Source organism: Atractosteus spatula, chromosome 23 (genome assembly GCF_055471065.1).
Source record: "Atractosteus spatula isolate fAtrSpa1 chromosome 23, fAtrSpa1.hap1, whole genome shotgun sequence".
NCBI classification, from domain to species: Eukaryota; Metazoa; Chordata; class Actinopteri; order Semionotiformes; family Lepisosteidae; genus Atractosteus; species Atractosteus spatula.
Window position 1 is genome coordinate 17,172,192 of NC_142728.1, and position 18,643 is coordinate 17,190,834.

An 18,643-nucleotide genomic window follows, 5' to 3' on the forward strand; every position below is an offset into this window, starting at 1 on the left:
TGCTCTTTCTAAGATAAAATGGAACCCTAAATTAGCAGCAAAAGCTCATGTCAATCCCCGCCTGACTGATACCTCGAGTTCCTTCATATGCAAGTTCTTAGCCTGAGCCCCACGACCCCCGGGTATGATTGGCGAACACGCCAGCCTTCTGGGGGAGACGGCGCACCTGAACTCTCGTGGAAGAGAAGGGTGGTTTGAATTGCAGGTGGTTTTAAAGCCTCTTTAATAATATTTTCGTATGTAGTGGTTTTTTTTTTAAACTTGCTGGAATACAAGTGCTTGAACCAAGGAAATTATAGAACAATGCGTTGACTTTTATACTGTCCTTCGTTTTCACTTTTAACGCTGTGTTGTTGTTTGTATTTGCTGTAACTCCTGCAAAGCAGAGACTTACAGGTGAGTTAGAATGAAGAGCGGACTCTTCATTTCAGACACTGCTCCGCACCGTGGGGTGCAGGTCGGTACCCCACTGGACAACAAAAACACACTTGCAGTTTCTGCACCCGCGCTGATGCTGTAGCGCCTGTCCAGTGCTGCTTCCCCGGCACACGCGTGGGAGCCCGCGAGGAGCGGGAGCGGGAGCGCGCCGGGAGGGTTTGTTTACAGCGCGCACCACGCGGTACGCGGAAGAGCGGGGGGGTGTGTGCGTGATGATGTCACGGTTTCCTGGAGCAGTGCGGCGGACGGAGCGCGTCTGGCTGAGGGTCCCAGGGCTCGAGCGAAGCATGACAACACAGGTGAGAGCAGCCGCGCTCACCGGGAGTCTGGCGTGCAGCGGGCGCCGTGAGCGCCGCCTCGCCGCGCAGGCCGGGTTTGCGGACAGTGTTTCCCGAGAGGAGGAGGGGAGGCCGGGGCTGTGCTGAGATGTCTGTGCGCGCTGGGGCATTGTCACTGCGGCTACATGGCTCGTCGTTCTCCGCCTTGCCTGGGCTGCTGTTGGCACAGCCGCACCACGGCCGCAGGCCTCGCAGCTCCCACCAGCGCCGGTGACGTTGGCACAGCGTGTCCTGCGCCGCACAGAGCGATCACGTTCCCGCATCGCCCCTCCCCCGTCCGCCGTCCCTCGGCCCCGTCTTGTGGGAAGGGTGATGAACGCTGCAGTTGCCCGTGCGGACGCAGGTGCCCGGGGCGAGACTCGCAGCGGGTCCTGCCCCGTCTGCTTCGCTGCCGTCTTGCGTCCCGGCGGCTCCGGTCGCGACGCCGTGGCGCAGTGGCGACGAGGACGTGAAGGGAGGCGGAGGGGCACTATCTTCAGCGCATGAACCACTTGTTCTGCCTCTGCCTGCTGCCCTCACATCCCCTCTGGCCTGCCAGCTCACAGCTCACAGCTCTTGACCCGAGACTACTGAAACTACACCGGGAGTGCCAGGAACAGCAGTCTCTTAACGTGAGCAGATGGAGTCTGTAGCTGTTGCTCATCAGCACAGCTAGGATACCGTTCCTGAGCGCCCCCGCTCCCTCCCCAGCGTGAGGCTCTCCTCCGTCCTTGTCAAACCGAGCGCTTGGCGCGGTGGGCGGTCGCCTGTGTGTCGTGCTCGGTGGACGTGCTCTCCCTGCCAGCTGACGCAGAAGCCACCCCGCTCCTGATCGGTCAGTGCTGACCGTCAGTGGGGATCAATAGTCAGAGAACAGCCCCACCGTGATGCAACGCCAGGACACCTTTTTATTACACTGACCTGCTCCTTGGTTCTGCATCTCCTTAATATGCTACAGAAAGGGGCCTGAAGGAGCATAAAATAATAGTTTTTGTTTTCTGCTTTTGGAGGATATAGACCTGGTTACTGACCTAAACAAAGAACAGAGGAGCTCTTACAAATGACAGCAGGCAGGCAGCCATCCAGCTCTTCTGGGGGCAGGTAGCTGATGGCCTCTCTGGCACTGAGGGAGTCTCCCCAGTGATCGTCGGCGCTCACCTGCGTGGTGGGTGCCCTGGCCCAGGGCGGCGGGTGGGCGCGGGGCCTGGCGGGGGGGGCAGGTGCAGTGCGGGTCTGGCAGGAGGAGCAGTCCACAGCCCACGTGGGGCGGACGGGGAGGAGAGAAGCGCTGTCTTGGCTGCGTAGTGCCAGCAAGCGCTGCAGGGGTGGGGGGCGCTAACACAGCTGTCCAGACGGCAGTGGCCGACCAGTGACCAGTGACCAGTGACCAGGGACCAGGGACCCTCTCCGCAATGTGCCTTTTGATTTAGCGTCCCTGGAGAGGAAAGCTGTTAAATGTCACTTTGATTCCTGGTGAGCACTGCGGCCTCTCAACCCGGGGCCCTGGGCTCGGTCCAGGACGGGTCTGCTGTCTGCGTGGTCTGCATGTTCTCCCCGTGTTCGCATGGGTCTCCTCCTACAGTCCAGAGGCTGTCTTCTGGGAAAGCCGGCCCGGGTGTGAGTGTGAGAGTGCGTGTTTCTGCCCTGCGATGGACTGGCGTCCCGCGGGCTGCTGGGATCGGCTCCGGCGCCCCCGAGAGTGGATGGATGGACTGTGCCCGGCTTTTAATCCGAGCGTCTCCCGGTTCTTCCTTCCAAGGTCTAGACTCCCGGAAGTATGGAAGTGGAGGCGAACTCGTTCCGTGTGGAATTCCCGGACTTCTCCTGCTCCGTGCTGCAGAAGCTGAACCAGCAGCGGCAGCTGGGCCAGCTGTGCGACATCACGGTGGTGGTGCAGGGCCGGCGGTTCCGCGCGCACCGCGCCGTGCTGGCCGCCAGCTCGCCCTACTTCTGCGACCAGGTGCTGCTGAAGAACAGCCTGCGCGTCACGCTGCCCGACGTCATGCACCCCGCCGTGTTCGAGAGCCTGCTGCTGTCCTGCTACACCGGCACGCTGCTGCTGCCCGCCGCCGACATCGTGGCCTTCCTGACGGCCGCCAGCTTCCTGCAGATGTGGCACGTGGTGGACAAGTGCACCGAGCTGCTGGAGGGCAACCCGGCGGTGCTGTGCCAGCGGTCCTGCCCCGGCAGCGCCCTCCCGTCGCCCCGCAGCGGCGCCGGCGATTGCGCGGACTGCGAGGTGGAGCCGCCCGGGGAGGAGGGCTCCCGGCCGCTGTACGTCCAGCCCAGCATCATGTGCCACAGGAGGTGGGTGCAGGTCAAGGCGGAGAAGTTCGAGCAGGAGGCGCCGCTCGCCGAGGAGCCCCAGGGCCCCGACCCCGAGCGGCCCGACCCCGCGGAGCCGGAGAGCCAGCCGGGCGCGGAGGAGGTGCCGGCGGAGGAGCTGAAGGGGAGCCGGGAGGGGGAGCCCCCTTACGACGAGCCGCTGGACTTCTACGGGGCGTCCACGGAGGGGTTCGGCGGCGACAGAGCCGAGGCGGGCGGCCTGGCGGGGGGCGGGGAGGACTGTGGGCCGGGGGCGGGGCCGGGGGCGGGGGGCGACGAGGGGACGGAGCCGTCGCCGGGCATCCAGGAGGAGACCTCGCACTCGGGCTTCACCGCCGTGGTGTACAAGCTGTACCCCTGCCAGTGCGGCAAGAGCTTCACCCACAAGAGCCAGCGCGACCGGCACATGAGCATGCACCTGGGGCTGCGGCCCTACGGCTGCGGCGTCTGCGGCAAGAAGTTCAAGATGAAGCACCACCTGGTGGGGCACATGAAGATCCACACGGGCATCAAGCCCTACGAGTGCAGCATCTGCAGCAAGCGCTTCATGTGGAGGGACAGCTTCCACCGGCACGTGTCCTCCTGCTCCCGGGCCTACCAGGCCCGCCGCGCCCAGCAGGCCGCCCAGATCTGCTGACGAGGCCGGGAGCCCCGGCGGCTCTTTCTCTCGCCGAGGAGACCCCCCGCCGCTCACACGGGCCCGGCCTGGGGGGGGCGCGCGGCGCCCGTGATGTGCGTTTGTATTTCTCGCCGTGTTTGCTGGAGCCCGGGCTGCCACAGGTGCGTGGAGGGACATCGGGAACGTCTGCTGCCTGCGGGCTGGCTGCGGCGGCCAGGCTCATTCCCGGCGATTAGACCTCCGTCTGCTTGGGTTTCCTGGACAGTCGGGAGCGCCGGACATGTTGAGCTTGATTTAGTATTCGTTATTTATTCCTTCCCTCTGGGGGGGTGGAGAGGAACCCGGAGGTGCTGACTTGTGGACGTGTGGAAGCTGGAGTTGGGTCTCCTGTGAGAGACCCGCCTGTCCTAGTTTTTCTTGGAGACGGGACCGTCGGGAAGCTCCCTGTTGAAGCGGTGGTCATTCTTCCCCCCTGCGGAGCTCCCGCCGGGACGAGACTCGTCTGCAGGTCGTCTCCGCCCGGGGGGGGGGGCACGTGGAGCAGGTGGCTTTAGAAAGGGTGGGGCTTTCTAGCGGTTTATTTTCATCAGCTCCCACGCGCTGAAAGAGGCCTGGAATCCGCGGGATATACGGGATTCTTTAGCTTTACAGCCGGTAGGTCCAGGAGGGATCTCTGCTCGGGGCCGGGTGGTTTGCGGATTCGTTCCTCCTCATTCTGGAGCAGACAGGGCGGACGGCCCTGTTGTCCGCCGTCTGGCTCTTGTGAAGCTCCGCCAGGAGGCCCCACTGGCCTCGGACAGGTCCCTTGGGAAGGAGCAGTCGAGGCCTGGAACGTCGGGAGCAGGTTTTCGGTGTGACAGTGGGGCTGGAGGCTGTGTAAATATTGTTTACCACTGGCATTGCTTTGGCTGAAACATGGCCGCTGCACTCAGTGGTACGAGTTGGGATTTCTGCTTTTCCTGACGCAGTGATTCCAGTGGGAATCGGCTCTGCTGTCACAATACGGGTATTCTGCTGTTTTGAGTAGCACAGGGTCACAGGGTTTTGGTGATCACACAAGCCACGAAGCAGAAAATAACCAGTAAAAGGCTGGCTTGGTACATTTTTAGTAATTTTAGAAAATGATGTGAAACATTTTTGTTTTAAAATTGGCTGATTACATTATGGGTGTTAATAATGTCTCTTTAGCTAGTTTACTGTACATCAGATAAGCACTTATAGCCAAATAGCATAGTTTCTGCTTTATTTCAGTTGACATCTTTTGAAATAGGAGTGTCTCAGACACCTCCTGATAAGGGAATATGATGTCGAAATCATTTGTGGAGTTGGATTGTTCTTTTATATTTTACATGTATATTAATATATACTACTGAATATCAGGGGTACTTTATTGAAAGTGAAATGTTTTCCTTTTTATACTGAAAGTGTAGATATGTTTATTTATTTCAAGAGTACTAAGAGATATGAATCTGTTATACTTTTTAATAGACAAACTTTCTGTTTACACTTCAAGTGCAGAACGTTAATTTCAGCTTCAAACAAAGTTTGGCAAGAAATGTATACCTTCAGTCAGGCCGGTGGTTTTATGGAGCTGCTCTGCTTGCTGAAAGTCTCTGAAAACTATAGTTTGTTTCCAACTTTGATTTAGAGCTGAAACAATCCGATACAGACGGGTCACCTCGTAAGCACAAGAACTCCGAGATGACCACTTCTGGCTGGAGTGCAAAGTCTGTGTGCGTTAACTGCTTCAATTCCTTACGCTTTCTCACTCTTTACAAGAAAGACAATTCTGCCATTCATCTACGACTCATGGAGTTATTTAGCATGAAGGATGATGGTTTACAGAATATATTTATAAAATGCGTGCCTTTAATTTCACAAAAGATGTCATTAGTGTCCACGCTCCAGATACTAGTCTCCTACACTACTGAAGCTGTTTGAAATTTTTCAGAAACTGCACAAGTAGACAAAATGCAGTTCTAATGTAATTTAGGTTAATAAGCAGTTTCTTACAGCTGGCATAGACAGCGTGGCTAAGAGCACTGTCAGCTAGGTATTCTGCCTACTGTATTATTAACTTTCTTTTAAATTCCCACCACACAACACCAAATGTCTGTAAAAATATTTTGAACATTCCTAAAAATGTACAAATGAAAAAATAGAGAAAACGCCTTCTGAGAGAGCAGGGCTCTTACAGCCAGCACGTTACAGTGCAGAGCAGCCTGTGCCGTCTCTCTCCAAGGGAACAGGGGTCCCTGGGCCCAGTCTGTCTGCGAATGATTCTCTGAGTGTTCTGGGGTTCCGGGCTGAAGAAAGGTGCTAATAAATACGTCTCATGGCTGCAGTGTGGGGTTGAGCTCTCTATGGGGGGAGTCTGCCTTCTCTCATGAAGAGCTGCAGAGCTGATGCACGTGGCTCTGAAACTGTCTGAGAGCAGAGACCTGGAGAGCAGAGGAGCTCTGGTTGGAGTTGGTGCCCAGCTCAGCTGGGATGAAGACAGACGGACAGACACTGTGTGGTTGCTCTGGGCTCCTGCCTGCTGGGCTGCACAGTGCAGTCGCCTGTCCAGACTGGCAAAGAGCAGCCCAGCAGGTCTTGAAGTCTGGTGTCCTCAGCAGTCTATGGCTGGTGGAGAGGCCTCACTGTTTTATGCAAAGGGTGGTAGGAGTGGGGAACAAGCCATGAGAGAGGGGTCCTCCACCCTGCACAGCTGTGGGCCTGAGAAAGATCAGAGGCTGTGTGAGTCCTTTTACTTCCACATCCATTTACACACACGTACTGTATATAATAACATGCTGTTTAGGTTGTGCTGAAGCAGTGCAAGTCAGCCGGTTCTTTTCTCATCTAGGCTTCTGTTAATATGATAATGCCTGGCTTTGTACCTGTTGACACTAAGAGATTGTTCTCGTTTGTCTCAAGCTGCTGACCGCACAATGCTGACCTGCTCCCCTTGCCAGTTTGTAAGGGGGGGGCGTCAGGTGGGATGGTGACCAGTTGGGTTGAAGCTGTGCTGTAATGTGTTACTGGCCAATGGATCTGATGTTCGAGGTCTTATCAGAAGCTTCTGCCTTGTGAAGAAAACTTGTGGATCTGCAAGATCGGATTTCTACAGTTACTGTTTCAATAACAGCATTTTTAAGGAATTCCTTTTACAAACCTTATTTATACAGAGAACTTTGAGACTTACAGTGAGGGTTGAACACTGCACGCGGTTTAAAAGGGAGAAGGAGAACTGAAAATTGTTGTACTGTACTTGATGTTATTTGAAGACTGTCAGTGTGAGTTGTACAGTCTGTGTGTTTCTGCTTAAGACCACTGATGCCCTTGGTACTTTCTTCTCATAGAAGAACATCGTGAAGTTTTTGTACAAAATGTGTTCAGCAATAAATGTAAATGGTTTCAGTCTTGTTTGTATGTCTCTTTTATTCGAATTATTGCAGCTGTTGTGGTTAGTCAGGTTATTGAAGGTTGCCATGCAGTGCATTCTGAAACTGAAACCATTAGCGTGTCACAGTGAGAGTAATACAGGCTGTTACTGCAGACCCCTGCACTAGTGCAGCACACTGCCAAACAGAAACTCGTTTTTAGCAATGAATTAATTATCCTGAGTAAGTTTTTTTTTCTGATTACAGCAACATTCCAACACACAACCCATCCCTGCAAGTAATGCAAGTAAGTACATTGCAAGTAATGTTATGCCATCAAAACGCATTGACAATTTAATTGCAGAGGAAGAACGCCATTCCTGTTTTTTTTTTCTGGAATGACATGCAGAGCAAAAAAAAAAAAAGATTTTGTGTCGTTTCAGGAATCACAAAGCACAGGATGAAGTCCGAAAAGGGAGTGCTTTTAGGAATCATTTTTTCCGCACAGGGGGTGGTGGCGGCGGTGTGGACCGAGCCGTGAGACTGAAGCCCGGGGTCTGGCTTGCTTCACGGGGCGGGTGGATGAGTTCCCGGACCGTTAAGTCAGTAACCCCCAATCCAGGCGGGGAAGCAGAGCGGTCTGCTCTCGTCCCGACGTGTCCCCCTGCAAACAGCGCAAACACCAGCGCTTTCGTGCCTGCAGCTCCAGTGCTCGTTTCGAGAGTCTTCAATTACAACGCCAGCGGCACAGCATTGTTCAACTCATCCACCAGGGGCGGCTGCCTTTCCATCAGCTGCTGGGACTGTTTCACAATCCCGCTGTGTTCAAACGCACTAGAGAAGCCTTCGGGCAGCCCATGCTGGTTCAAGGGTTACGCCCTTTCCAACGGGAAAAGCAGAGCCATTGACCCTATGTAACTAACAGTGTAACAGCTACGAAACCATTGACATTGCAAATTATAATAACCGCACTTGAGCTTTTCGGTAAAATCTGCGCTTGGCATTTCCTTTCATTGCGAGCCCCGGCTGGATCAGCACGGAGAGATTCCCCGAGTCGGTCTCGCACACTGCCGGCCGCGCCCGGATGGCAGACTCCAGCTCCAGCCCCTGAGCACCCCCGACACGCCGCTGGACCTGGCCTCGCAGCAAGAGACGGACAAAACGGCAGAGCTCTTCCCCTCCTGAGGTCGAGACCGCGCTGAGCACTGGCCCACAGACCGAGCCTCTGCACTGCAATCGACAAAAACATATTGAGAGTAATTAAAGGCGTGTTCTATTAAATATCTACGATTCATTAACTTTACAGGCCAAAAAAACGGATTTTTCCCTGAACAAAATATTATTTTACCATTTAGTCCTTTAAGTACCTGGTGCATGCCATTGTTCAGTAGGAGATTGATTAATGGTTGGGAAGGAATCGTGGTCACTTTCATCAGAGCACACCATGGGCCCCTGGCTCGGGCACTGAGCAGTCACCCCAGTGTGGTACAAGTACCCCGACACCCCCACCTCCCCCCAGACACGCGCGTCATCACAGTTACCCTGCTTTCTGTAGGTTTTATATTTTTACTTCTCCCAGGTGTGCTCTCTGTGTCAGTGACCCGTTGACTTGAGCGGGGGATTGCTATATGAGTCATTTTCACGTTTTCATTTTTTTTTATTTAAAAAAGAGAGCGAAACGAGGTCCGAGTGGGTATTTTACAGACGCATACAGCAGAGGTCAGGCCAGGAGTGTCGGACCCGGGCCTTTCTGGCTACAGTGTGACACCCGTCAGTCACGGGCGCAATCATATCCGCTCGGTGCGTTTCGCTTGCGTCGGCACCGAAAAACCACAACTGTGTCAGATACGAGTACGCGTATCTGACGAAGCGCCAGGGCACCGTTTCCCTGCAGCAGCGAATAAAACCGCTCGCTCTGGAAGTCGGCCGTGATGATGATGATGATGATGATGACTATGAGGATGGTTAGGATGATGAGGATGACGACAAGGCCCTGACGTCAAATCGTGCAGGGAAAAAACACAGCTCTTACGCAGGTTTCTGCCGAATGCCCCGGCTTGGCTCAGCTCCCGAGCGGACCCGAGCGGACCCGAGCCCCACCGATCACGCCCCCCCACCCCGACCCGGAAGCAGGCGCTGACGGGAATTGACACATTTACTTCCGGTGGGGCAGGGAGCTGGAGGAGGAACAGCAGCCGACGGCTGGGGTAGATGCGGGAGGCCTGGAGCTACGCGAGCCGCTCAGGGGAAATGGGCGACATTTGATCGGGGGGCAGAGGTAAGGCTCTCCGGACTCGGCGCTTTGACCGGCAGGCAAGGCGTGACAGCCGGCGTGCGCGCTGGCGACCTCCGGCCAAAAGTTTTTCCCCATCCTTATGTGTGTGTGTTTTCCCTGGTGGTCGCTCCGGTGCTGGCACTGGTGGTACTTCTGCCGCCGGCTGCGCTGCGAGTGGCGGTGACCCGAAAATACCCGCATTCTTCCGCCCCGGGTCCGGGTCCGGGCTGGGCAACTCGGGCTTCCCGTCCCGGGACGGCAGCCCGCAGGGGTCTGGCGCCGGGCTCTCAGCCGGGGTGTCCGGCTCACACTTCGCGAAAGTAGCTCAGCCTGCGGTGCCCCACAGCTGGAGCAGGACAGGGCTCGGCGGTGTTCGTTCGGCTCCTACCCGGCGGTTCTCGGCGTGGTCCTGCCCACTTGTGCGCACAACACACCAGCGTGCTGTCGTGCCGGACCCCCGCACCGATAGCCAGCACAGGCGCCGCTAAAATAACAGCGAGAGGAGCTGGAACCTTTTCAGAAAAGACGCCGCGGTCGGGGTTCCTCTGACACGCTGTCAGAAAATCAGATCCCAGCAGTTTTCGTCGTGATTGGGACGCTTTGGGAGACCCGAGCGGTTCGCCCCTCTGAAGTCTGCTGCTGGCTCTCTCGGCGGGCCGGGCGCCGGGAAATGAAATGCCACTTTCGGCTCAAGTTCCCGGCAGCGGCGGGGCGTCCTTCAGTTCCTCAGGAGAGTGCGTGGCGTCTGGCGGAGGTACAGTAGTGATGGGGGGCACGCAGGGTTTGGTGCTTTTCGATTTGGGTGTTTTTGCTTTGGACTGGAGCGAAGGAAGTGCTTGAGACACCCCGGTTGCGAGCTGGACAGGTTGAGCGACGCTGACACAGCAGTGTGCGCTGTTCCTCAGGCGTGTTTTCATAAAAGCGATGTTGTGTACACGCACAGATACAATCTTTTATGTGTGTTTTGTAATGCAAATAGGAGTAGTTAAGACAATGTCACCCACGCCATTAAAAGCCTCAAAAGCTCCCTGAAATGGGCAGACACTATCGGCAGCTTCTGGTTCATGCGCGTACCTGGTGGCTCAGCGCTCTCTCTGCAGAAGTGCAGTTCTCGCCTTGCCGGCAGAGGAGTCCTGTGTGGACATGAATCTCTCCTGCCCGGTACTCTCGGGCTCTGCTGTGGGCCCCCGTGTCACGGGGAGAGTGCACCAGAGATCTGAGTTTCGCGGTTGCGAGTCCTGCTTGTACACGGTCGTGCAGGACTGTGTTAGTGGGAGCAAGCCGGCGGGTGCCAGGTGGTCTCGTTCAGCTGTCAGGAAACTCTCTCGCTCCTGGGGCTGAAGGGCGCAGGTTTTCAGCACTCCTGGCAGGCAGGCAGGCCCTAATGAATCCAGATCTTTTGCCGTGTCGAACGGTCCTGAGAACCATCTTTTAAACTGCTTGGGAACACCAAAGGGGAAAGCAAGCTTCAGTCTGTGGCTCTCTTTCCTGATTTTGGGGACCCCCCACAGCTCCTGGCTTTAATTCTAGCTGAGCTCCTGGTGACAGATTTGAAATCTGAATTCACCAGTGACAGGACCGGTTTGAGCTCTGGAGCTGTTTGCAGTTCATAACCATGTGAGCGGTCTTGCTGTGTTTCATGAGTAACTGATGGTGTCCGATCTTTCCGTGAGCCAAACTTGTACATCTGAATTAGGGGTTCACCTCGTTAAAGAGCTTGTCTGGAGTGAAAGTCAGAAGGTTTGGGGGTTAAGATTGGTTAGTAACAAGGAGAACTAGATGGTTTATCGGCAAAAGTCGTGAAATTGAGCAGCTTTAAACCCTTGTTGCTTCAGTGTTTTCTGTCTTGGCGTTAATGAGATGTTGGCTGTTTCTTTGTGTGAGTCCTAGTGTCCCATGCCGAGCTGAGGCTCCGTAAAGTTCTGATTACAAGTCGGGTCCGCAGGTGGCTGTGGCCAGACCCTGCCTCGCACACCAGCCCTGATCCGCTGGCGGGAGCTTCTGCCCCGACCTGTCGGCCCCTGGACTCGGCCACCTTTGGCATGAAGGCGGCTGCTCCCCATCAGCATCGTGCTGTCCTGACGGGGCCTTTTCTGCGCTTTAATTTTTAACCTGCCTTTCACGTTGGCTGAGGAGTCGTAACCTGGAGGTGTTTCTCAGAGATAAACAGTTCTATATTAGATGATGGGAGATTAGCAGTTACTGTATAGTCTGATTCAGAGGCCGAAGTACATGGCGTTGGCTCAGAGCCACGGAGAGGTTATTCGGTACAGTAGATCGTTTTTTTTAGTGTGAGATGACCTGTACAGAACCTTCCAATGGGCTTCGCGAGCTTCTGATTTGCCAGGTTCTCAGTGGGCACATGTGTTGTTTACGAAGCTCGAGCGTTAATTTATCAGAACTCTTATTCTTGGAGGTGGCGCGGCGGTTGTTTGTTTGCCTCCGGTGGCCGATAGCGCTGTGGTGATCTGCCGCGCGGAGGCTGGCGGCCAGGGCGATCTGCCCGTGTGCTGCTGCTGCTCTCTGGCCTGTCGGGCCCCTGGAGAACTGGTCCTCAGCTGCTGGTCTCTGGCCTGTCGGGCCCCTGGAGAACTGGTCCTCAGCTGCTGGTCTCAGCAAGCTCTGCATCACGGAACAGAACCACTGCCTTGGCCAACCGTTCGATCGGGGGGGCCCTCCGTCCGCTGGCCCCCTGCAGGCAGTCGTTGCTCCGAGATACACCGGAGGGGAAATCCGCTGGCTCGATCTGACACCCAGGCGCCATGCCGGGGGGCTCGCTGGCACGGGTGGAGGCGGGCGGGTCTCTCCCCACCGCAGCGCAAATATGTTCACGGCAGGCGCTGCCAGATCAGGGAGAGCCAGAGCAATTAAGCGGTTTGCATGAGCAGGCACTATTGCTTTGCACCCGATAAACCCAGGTTTATATGAGGATAGTTCCTTTAAGAATAAGCTCATAAAAGTCTCTGGCGTTCAGGCTCGGGGCGCTGGGGTGGAAACACGGCAGGGCTGGAGAGTATGGCGATGGAAGACTCAGGGAGGGGTCGCCCCCCCAAGACCGCCTCCTTGAGCAGTGCTGCTTTTTCTGAAAGGCAGGGGGCATCGAAGGCTGGGGTCGCAGGGGGCTGGCAAGACTGCACCGAGCGCCCGCGAACCCTTTACCTGCGGGAGCGATCTTGCCCCGTCAGGTCTGTGCTGTAGAGCCGTCTGTCGCTGAGCAGCTTGTCTGTGCTTCTTCAATACGTACTGGGCTGTGCAATCTTCCCTTCGAGCCACTTTCAAAGTAGCACATTTTATGGCTTAACAGCCTGAAATTAAAGCTCTTTTAATCGGAATGTATTTTATCTTTATTTACACAGTATAAAGCGGAGCCTCCAAGAGGAAAGCAAAGGCCAGATTTTCTGAAAAGTAATTAAAAGTGAAAACCTTGGGAAAGGGGTTGAATAAGCGTGCGTAGCCCTGAGTTGGTGTTTAATGGAAGCACCTTTGTTTGAATTGCAGCCATGATTCTATTGGGACAGGTCTGTACCAACGTCACACACCTAGATTTGGCTTCTTGGTCTGGGTGGTGCCTTATCATTCCCCTTCTTAGTGATGGGCTGGGGTCTGTTCCAAGGGACATCGAAGGTCTTTGAAATCTTTTTATATCCATTTTCGGCTCTGGGCCTTTCCGCAGCTTTATCCCAGAGGTGGTTTGATAGCAGCTTGTTGCATCTCCTCCAGCTGTGTCTTGAGAGAAGCCAGGGTATTGGCTTCGTGAACTTGGATGGGTGACCTGTTCCAGACTCCCACAGCTCTTTGTGTAAAGACGCGTCCTCCGTTCCCAGTGCACTTCCTGGTACAATGAAGACTGCGGAGAGTGAACGTGTGTTAAGTTCGGTCTCGGGTACTTCCTGTGCCCTGTCTTCAGTGTGCAGACGCGTGTGTTTTACAGCCTGCTTTGTGTTTTTGTGTGATTGGAGGGCTAGGTGATCGCGGCCGTGGCGTTGGAGTTTCTAGGGTGTGTAGCTCCTGTGTGAGGTGTACCTGCAGGCGTCGGTGCGATCTCCAGTAACATGCCCTTCTGTCCCTTCCGAACAGCCTCCTGCAGGCCTGTTCGTGCGCTGTTTTGCACCGCTCTGGTCTGAGCAGAGCGTGGTTTCCTGGCTGTTCTGTCCGGTTCGCTCAATACTGCCTGCTTGGCAGGATTTTGACTCTCCTCCAGAGTCCTAATGCCGTCCCAGCCCTCCCCCCTCAATCTGTAACAGATAGCCCATTTCTCAAAATTCCTCATTTTACAGGAAATAACTTTCTTCCTACACTGCAGGAAAAAAAAAGCTGCCTATCTAGTTCATGCCCACCTCATTTTGCTTTGCTTGTTTAGCGAATTTGGCGGCTTTGCTTATTCGGTTTTGCAAAATAGGCAGAATCCTGCTCATCTTAAAACAGACTCTGCTTATTCCCCCCCCCCGCCCCCCCACAGATGCCGGATTGTGAAGGTTTTGTGTAGCAGGCTTTTCAGACACCCTTCTCCCTGAGGATTTTATTTGCATGTAGCTCAGATCAGCCATGTGGTCTCCAGCTTTGCCAATAAAATGAGGTGAAAACGGGCGGCTTTCTGTGTTGGGCCCTGCCTGAGCACCGCGGCCTCCGCCAGGACAGCGGACAGTTCGCTGGGCTGTTCGGCGAGCCTGTTCTACCAGCAGAACAGCTGCATTCCCTGTGGAATTAAATGTCAGTCTTTTGAATGTGCAAATGCTAATATCAAATTTATGCTGAAAAAGGGCATTAGAGAAAGGCCCAAAATAATGCAGGTCAAGTGAATTCCACTAATTTGAGTCTCTCTGAGACTAATTTGAGAGCAGGACGCTGATATTGTCAAAGATTGAGCGTTCCAGGTCTGCGGCAAGGCGAGTTCTCAAACCCGGAGCCCAGCTTGTTGGCAGGTGCTGGCACGTTCTGAGAGCGTTTTCCGGACAAATTATCTGGCAGAGGGGAGGTAGCCTGTCCTCACAGCCAAAATTATTTGGAATTTAGGCAGCAAAAGAAAAAAGTGGTGTTTGTTTTAGTCGCTTAGGAGAAATGTCAGGTTCCAGGCAGTCCGTGCTGTTCTGGGAAGTGCCAAGCCTCTGTGTGTTTAAAAAAAAATTGCCTGGAATTTGCAAAATGATTGCTGTGACCGGCTGGTTAAGTTTTAAATCGGTTCGATGTGTAATCTGGAGGCAGTAAATAATCAGATGGAGCTCTTTCACAGAAGAGCGGCGTGTTTACCTCTGTGGTCTGGGCAGAAGCCAGAGCAGATCAATAAAGCAAACCCAGGTACACCGCCTCTTATCAGGCTCCTCAGCACAGCTCTCAGACGTGCAGGAGTTTGGGTTCTGCCCGGCAGAAAGACCCGGGAGGGTGGAGCTTTTTGTGTTGTGCTAAATCGTGACACCTGTGGCGTTTACCCGGGGGCTGAGGCTCCTGGTCTGGGACGGGGTGGGGCGGCCGGATCCTCTCGGATCCTGTGCTCAGCTCCCAGCTCTGGGAATTGTTACCGCAGAGTAAGCACGCCCTCTGCGACCTTGGGGAACCCCGTCTGGCCCTGCAGGACCCAGAGCTGACTGCCCTGCGGGACGGGACCCCTCCAGGCTTGACGGCTCGTGCGGGCCGGCAGCTCCGCGCCCTGTCCGCCCTGTCCGCCCTGTCCAGAGCGCCGAGGCCGGCAGGGGCCTGTGGCTGGAGGATGGGCGTCTAGGCAGCCGAGAAGGGCTGAGGGACAGGGCGCTAGGCCCGGCAGGGCCCAGCAGGGGAAGGAAGGGCTGAGTTCCTGCGTCTCCCAGCCAGATCAGCCCAAGAGCCTGTTGCCTGGCTGTCGCTGCAGGACCAGATTCCCGTCGGGATCCCGCGGGATTCGCCAGCAGGCGGGAAAGAAGAGCAGCAGTCGTTGATTAATCTGTGCTCTGCAGGAAGAAGTGGAAGCGGGGAAGAGATGATTATTAATTATTGATCTTGCCGTAGTACAGTATACTGTTTATATTCAAGTGGCTCTTTTCACTTGATTGCATAACGGTAATAAAACTGACTAGTATGCAAGAAAATCGCTTCATCTCCAGCCTGTGATTTTTTTTCTAGGAAAACGGAATCTGAATATTCCCGCAGGGTTCTTGGCGTTAGTGGAGATCTGCTTTGTTTAGCGCAGTCGACACACGAGATGAGATCTCCTTTCTTTGCATACGTGGCTGTGACTTGTTGACTAGTCTAATGAGCCAGAGTTCTTCTGAAGGCTTCGCTTCTCCCTGAAGCACAATGACATTGTAAAGGAAGAGCTACGAAAGAGAGGGAACCCCTAATGATTTGCCTCTTCTGTGTTTTGTTTTGTTTTTGTGTGCTAACAGGCTGTCAAAATACAAAGCAAACAGAGAACCGAGAGATGGACGACGGCAGCAACTTTATAGAATTCGACGTGCCGGAGTTCAGCAGCACGGTCCTGAGCCAGCTGAACGAGCTGCGCCTGCAGGGCAAGCTATGTGACATCATCGTGCACATCCAGGGCCAGCCCTTCCGGGCCCACAAGGCCGTGCTGGCCGCCAGCTCGCCCTACTTCCGCGACCACTCGGCCCTCAGCACCATGAGCGGGCTCTCCATCTCTGTCATCAAGAGCCCCGACGTCTTCGAGCAGCTGCTGTCCTTCTGCTACACGGGCCGGATGTCCCTGCAGCTCAAGGACGTCATCAGCTTCCTGACGGCGGCCAGCTTCCTGCAGATGCAGGCGGTCATCGACAAGTGCACCCAGATCCTGGAGGGCATCCACTCCAAGATCAGCCTGCCGGGCCCCGCCGACGCCGGCCTGGGCGCCCGGGAGGGCCTCCGGGCCCGGAGCAACGGCGTGAAGGACGGCCACCTCTTCGTCAACCCCCTGGAGATCTCCCCCCCCTGCTTCCCCCGCCAGGCCGGCGCGGACGCCAAGGCAGACCGGGGCGCAGCCAGGCCGCGGCCGCAGGAGGAGGGGCAGTCGGACCGCGGCAGCAGCGGCAGCGTGTCGGAGCAGGAGGCGCCGGCGGAGGGCGAGCACGAGCAGGTGGAGCTGATCGGCAGGGACGGCCAGGTGACCGACGTCCGCGTGAAGCTGGAGAAGCCGGAGCGGCCCAGCTGCTCGGACAGCTCCTCGGCGGGGGACGACGGCTACCACACGGAGATGGTGGACGGGGAGCAGGTGCTGGCGGTCAGCGTGGGCTCCTACGGGCCGGTGGTGCCGCACGCCGGCTACGCCTTCCCCCCGCTGGCGGCGCCGGCGCCCTCCCCGGCCGGCTTCGTGAGCCTCAGCAGCTCCAGCCCCTCGCGCTCCATGCTCAGCGGCTTCCGGGGCGGCCGGGCCCGGCCCAAGCGGCCCGTGCCGGTGCCGGCGCCGGCGGAGGGGCCCGGCGTGATCAAGCCCGCCCAGGAGGACGGGGAGGCGGTCCTGGCGGGCGGCGGCGGCGGCTTCGAGGGCGACCTGCAGGAGAGGAGCTTGCAGGGCCAGTGGTACCCCTACAACGAGCGGCTCATCTGCATCTACTGCGGCAAGTCCTTCAACCAGAAGGGCAGCCTGGACCGGCACATGCGGCTGCACATGGGCATCACGCCCTTCGTCTGCAAGTTCTGCGGCAAGAAGTACACGCGCAAGGACCAGCTGGAGTACCACATCCGCGGGCACACGGACAACAAGCCCTTCCGCTGCGAGATCTGCGGGAAGTGCTTCCCCTTCCAGGGCACCCTGAACCAGCACCTGCGCAAGAAGCACATGGGGTTGGCGGACGCGCGCAACCACCTGGAGTCCCCCGAGAGAACAGAGGGCACTGCGGAGCAGAGGGACCCCGACGAGCCCCTGGCGGCGGACTTCGGCGCGCCGGGCGGGGGCGGCGAGGACCAGGAGGAGGCCGACCGGTGCAGCCCGGGGGAGGCCCAGGCGTCCAGATGTGATTTCTAGATCGTTTTTGTCGTTTTGTTTTTTTGTTGTTGTTGTTGTCGCGCTTTCATTTTTTTTTCCCTCGTTATTGTTTTCCCCCATAACGGAGCTTTAATGATTTTGTTTTCGAGAGTTTTCTCTCTTGTACTTCCACGGATTTATTCGGGAACTCTGAAAGGAGGAGGAGGAGGTGTGCCGGGCAGGTGTGCTGTCCGGGGTCGAGCCACAGCGGTTCCCCCTTCGCCGTCCCGTGTTCCCGTGTCCGAGGCGTGTGGACACGCTGCAATAAAGCGGGCAGAGAGGGAGCCCCGATAGCAGACCTCCGCGTAGCTCCGGCGTGGGTACGAGGCCGAGAGGGACAGGAGCATCTCGTTTCTAGCGGCGCGGCGCGGCGCCGCGTGCGGAGTCTTCCCGTTCGATACCTCAGTCTCCAGAGCACACACACCACAAGACAGTATTTCCCTTCAGGATCCGTCGGGCTCGTCCTCACAGCTAAGGGCCCAACGGGGGCCCCTGGGCAAGCTTTCCGTCCGCACCGGGCCTCGTCGCGCCCGCTGGAGTGCTCCTTGTTCCTCTCGCGGACTGCTCCGGCCTCTCCGCACGGCAGCGCAGGAGGGGGGGGTGCGGCAGTGAGCAGGCGCCAGGGGTGGAGAGTAGAGAGTAGTACCGGCTTGCATGATTTGAGGTGTGGATTTTCGCCCCATTGTTTGTCTTGGCTCAACGCGGTGTGGTGCTGGTCTTTTTTTTTTTTTGCAGGAAGTAGCACTTAAGGTGGAAGCCGCTGGCCTTCTCTCCGTTTAGGCCTGTCGTGTCTGTGCTAGAGGAGCGAGCTGTAACCTGGGAATTGGGCGGAGATTTTCGTTTTCAAAGAGCTGCTTTTCCTTGATGGCGAAAAGTCCTGCAGAGCCGTGGGCTGTGTGCAGCAAGGCCGTGCCGGGCTTTTCCATTTCTGGCCCAGTGGCGGCCAGCAGTGAAGCAGAGAGGGCTGAAAGAGGAAGAATTAGATTCAGTAATGTGCTTTGCATTTCATTAGTATAATATAAGTCTTTTCATTGTCTTTAGTTCATGCATTGGGCCTCTTGTCGTCAGTCTTTCGTCCGATTGCAATACTGTTCTAAATCCTAAAGATGTTGGTGTGTCGGCGCCTCAAAGGGTTAACGAAGAGAGGAGTGGTGGACTTGTTCGGAATTAGAGCTTCAAGTGTGTGTCTTTCACGAATCAAGCATTATCCCGAGATCCAGACCTGCACTTGGGAAGAGCAGAATTCTGCCTGACTGAGCCCTGACTCCTGAAGGCCATGCTGATGCAACGGTGACCCATCTCCCAGGCGACCGTCGTCGTGGTTGCCATGGTGCTGAACCGCCCGCCGCGGTCCTCTCGCTGCTCCGGGCCCCACCT

General features: G+C 56.2%; 2 protein-coding genes across 2 annotated transcripts; both read left to right on the plus strand.

Moving 5' to 3' along the window:
* The first annotated feature begins 681 nt into the window (after positions 1-681).
* On the plus strand, positions 682-7,098 carry zbtb43 (zinc finger and BTB domain containing 43). Its single transcript, XM_088904601.1, has 2 exons — positions 682-737; positions 2,515-7,098. Exon 2 carries the CDS (start codon positions 2,533-2,535, stop codon positions 3,715-3,717), a length of 1,185 nt encoding a protein of 394 aa, XP_088760727.1. The 5' UTR covers positions 682-737; positions 2,515-2,532; the 3' UTR covers positions 3,718-7,098.
* A 2,155-nt stretch (positions 7,099-9,253) lies between these two features.
* On the plus strand, positions 9,254-18,639 carry zbtb34 (zinc finger and BTB domain containing 34). Its single transcript, XM_088940762.1, has 2 exons — positions 9,254-9,342; positions 15,696-18,639. The coding sequence occupies exon 2, from the start codon at positions 15,731-15,733 to the stop codon at positions 17,264-17,266; it is 1,536 nt and encodes a 511-aa protein (XP_088796888.1). The 5' UTR covers positions 9,254-9,342; positions 15,696-15,730; the 3' UTR covers positions 17,267-18,639.
* The last annotated feature ends 4 nt before the right edge of the window (positions 18,640-18,643 follow it).

Bases quoted from the DNA above. Each gene is read 5' to 3' on its own strand.
- zbtb43 (XM_088904601.1), top strand. From the start codon at position 2,533: ATGGAAGTGGAGGCGAACTCGTTCCGTGTGGAATTCCCGGACTTCTCC.
- zbtb34 (XM_088940762.1), top strand. From the start codon at position 15,731: ATGGACGACGGCAGCAACTTTATAGAATTCGACGTGCCGGAGTTCAGC.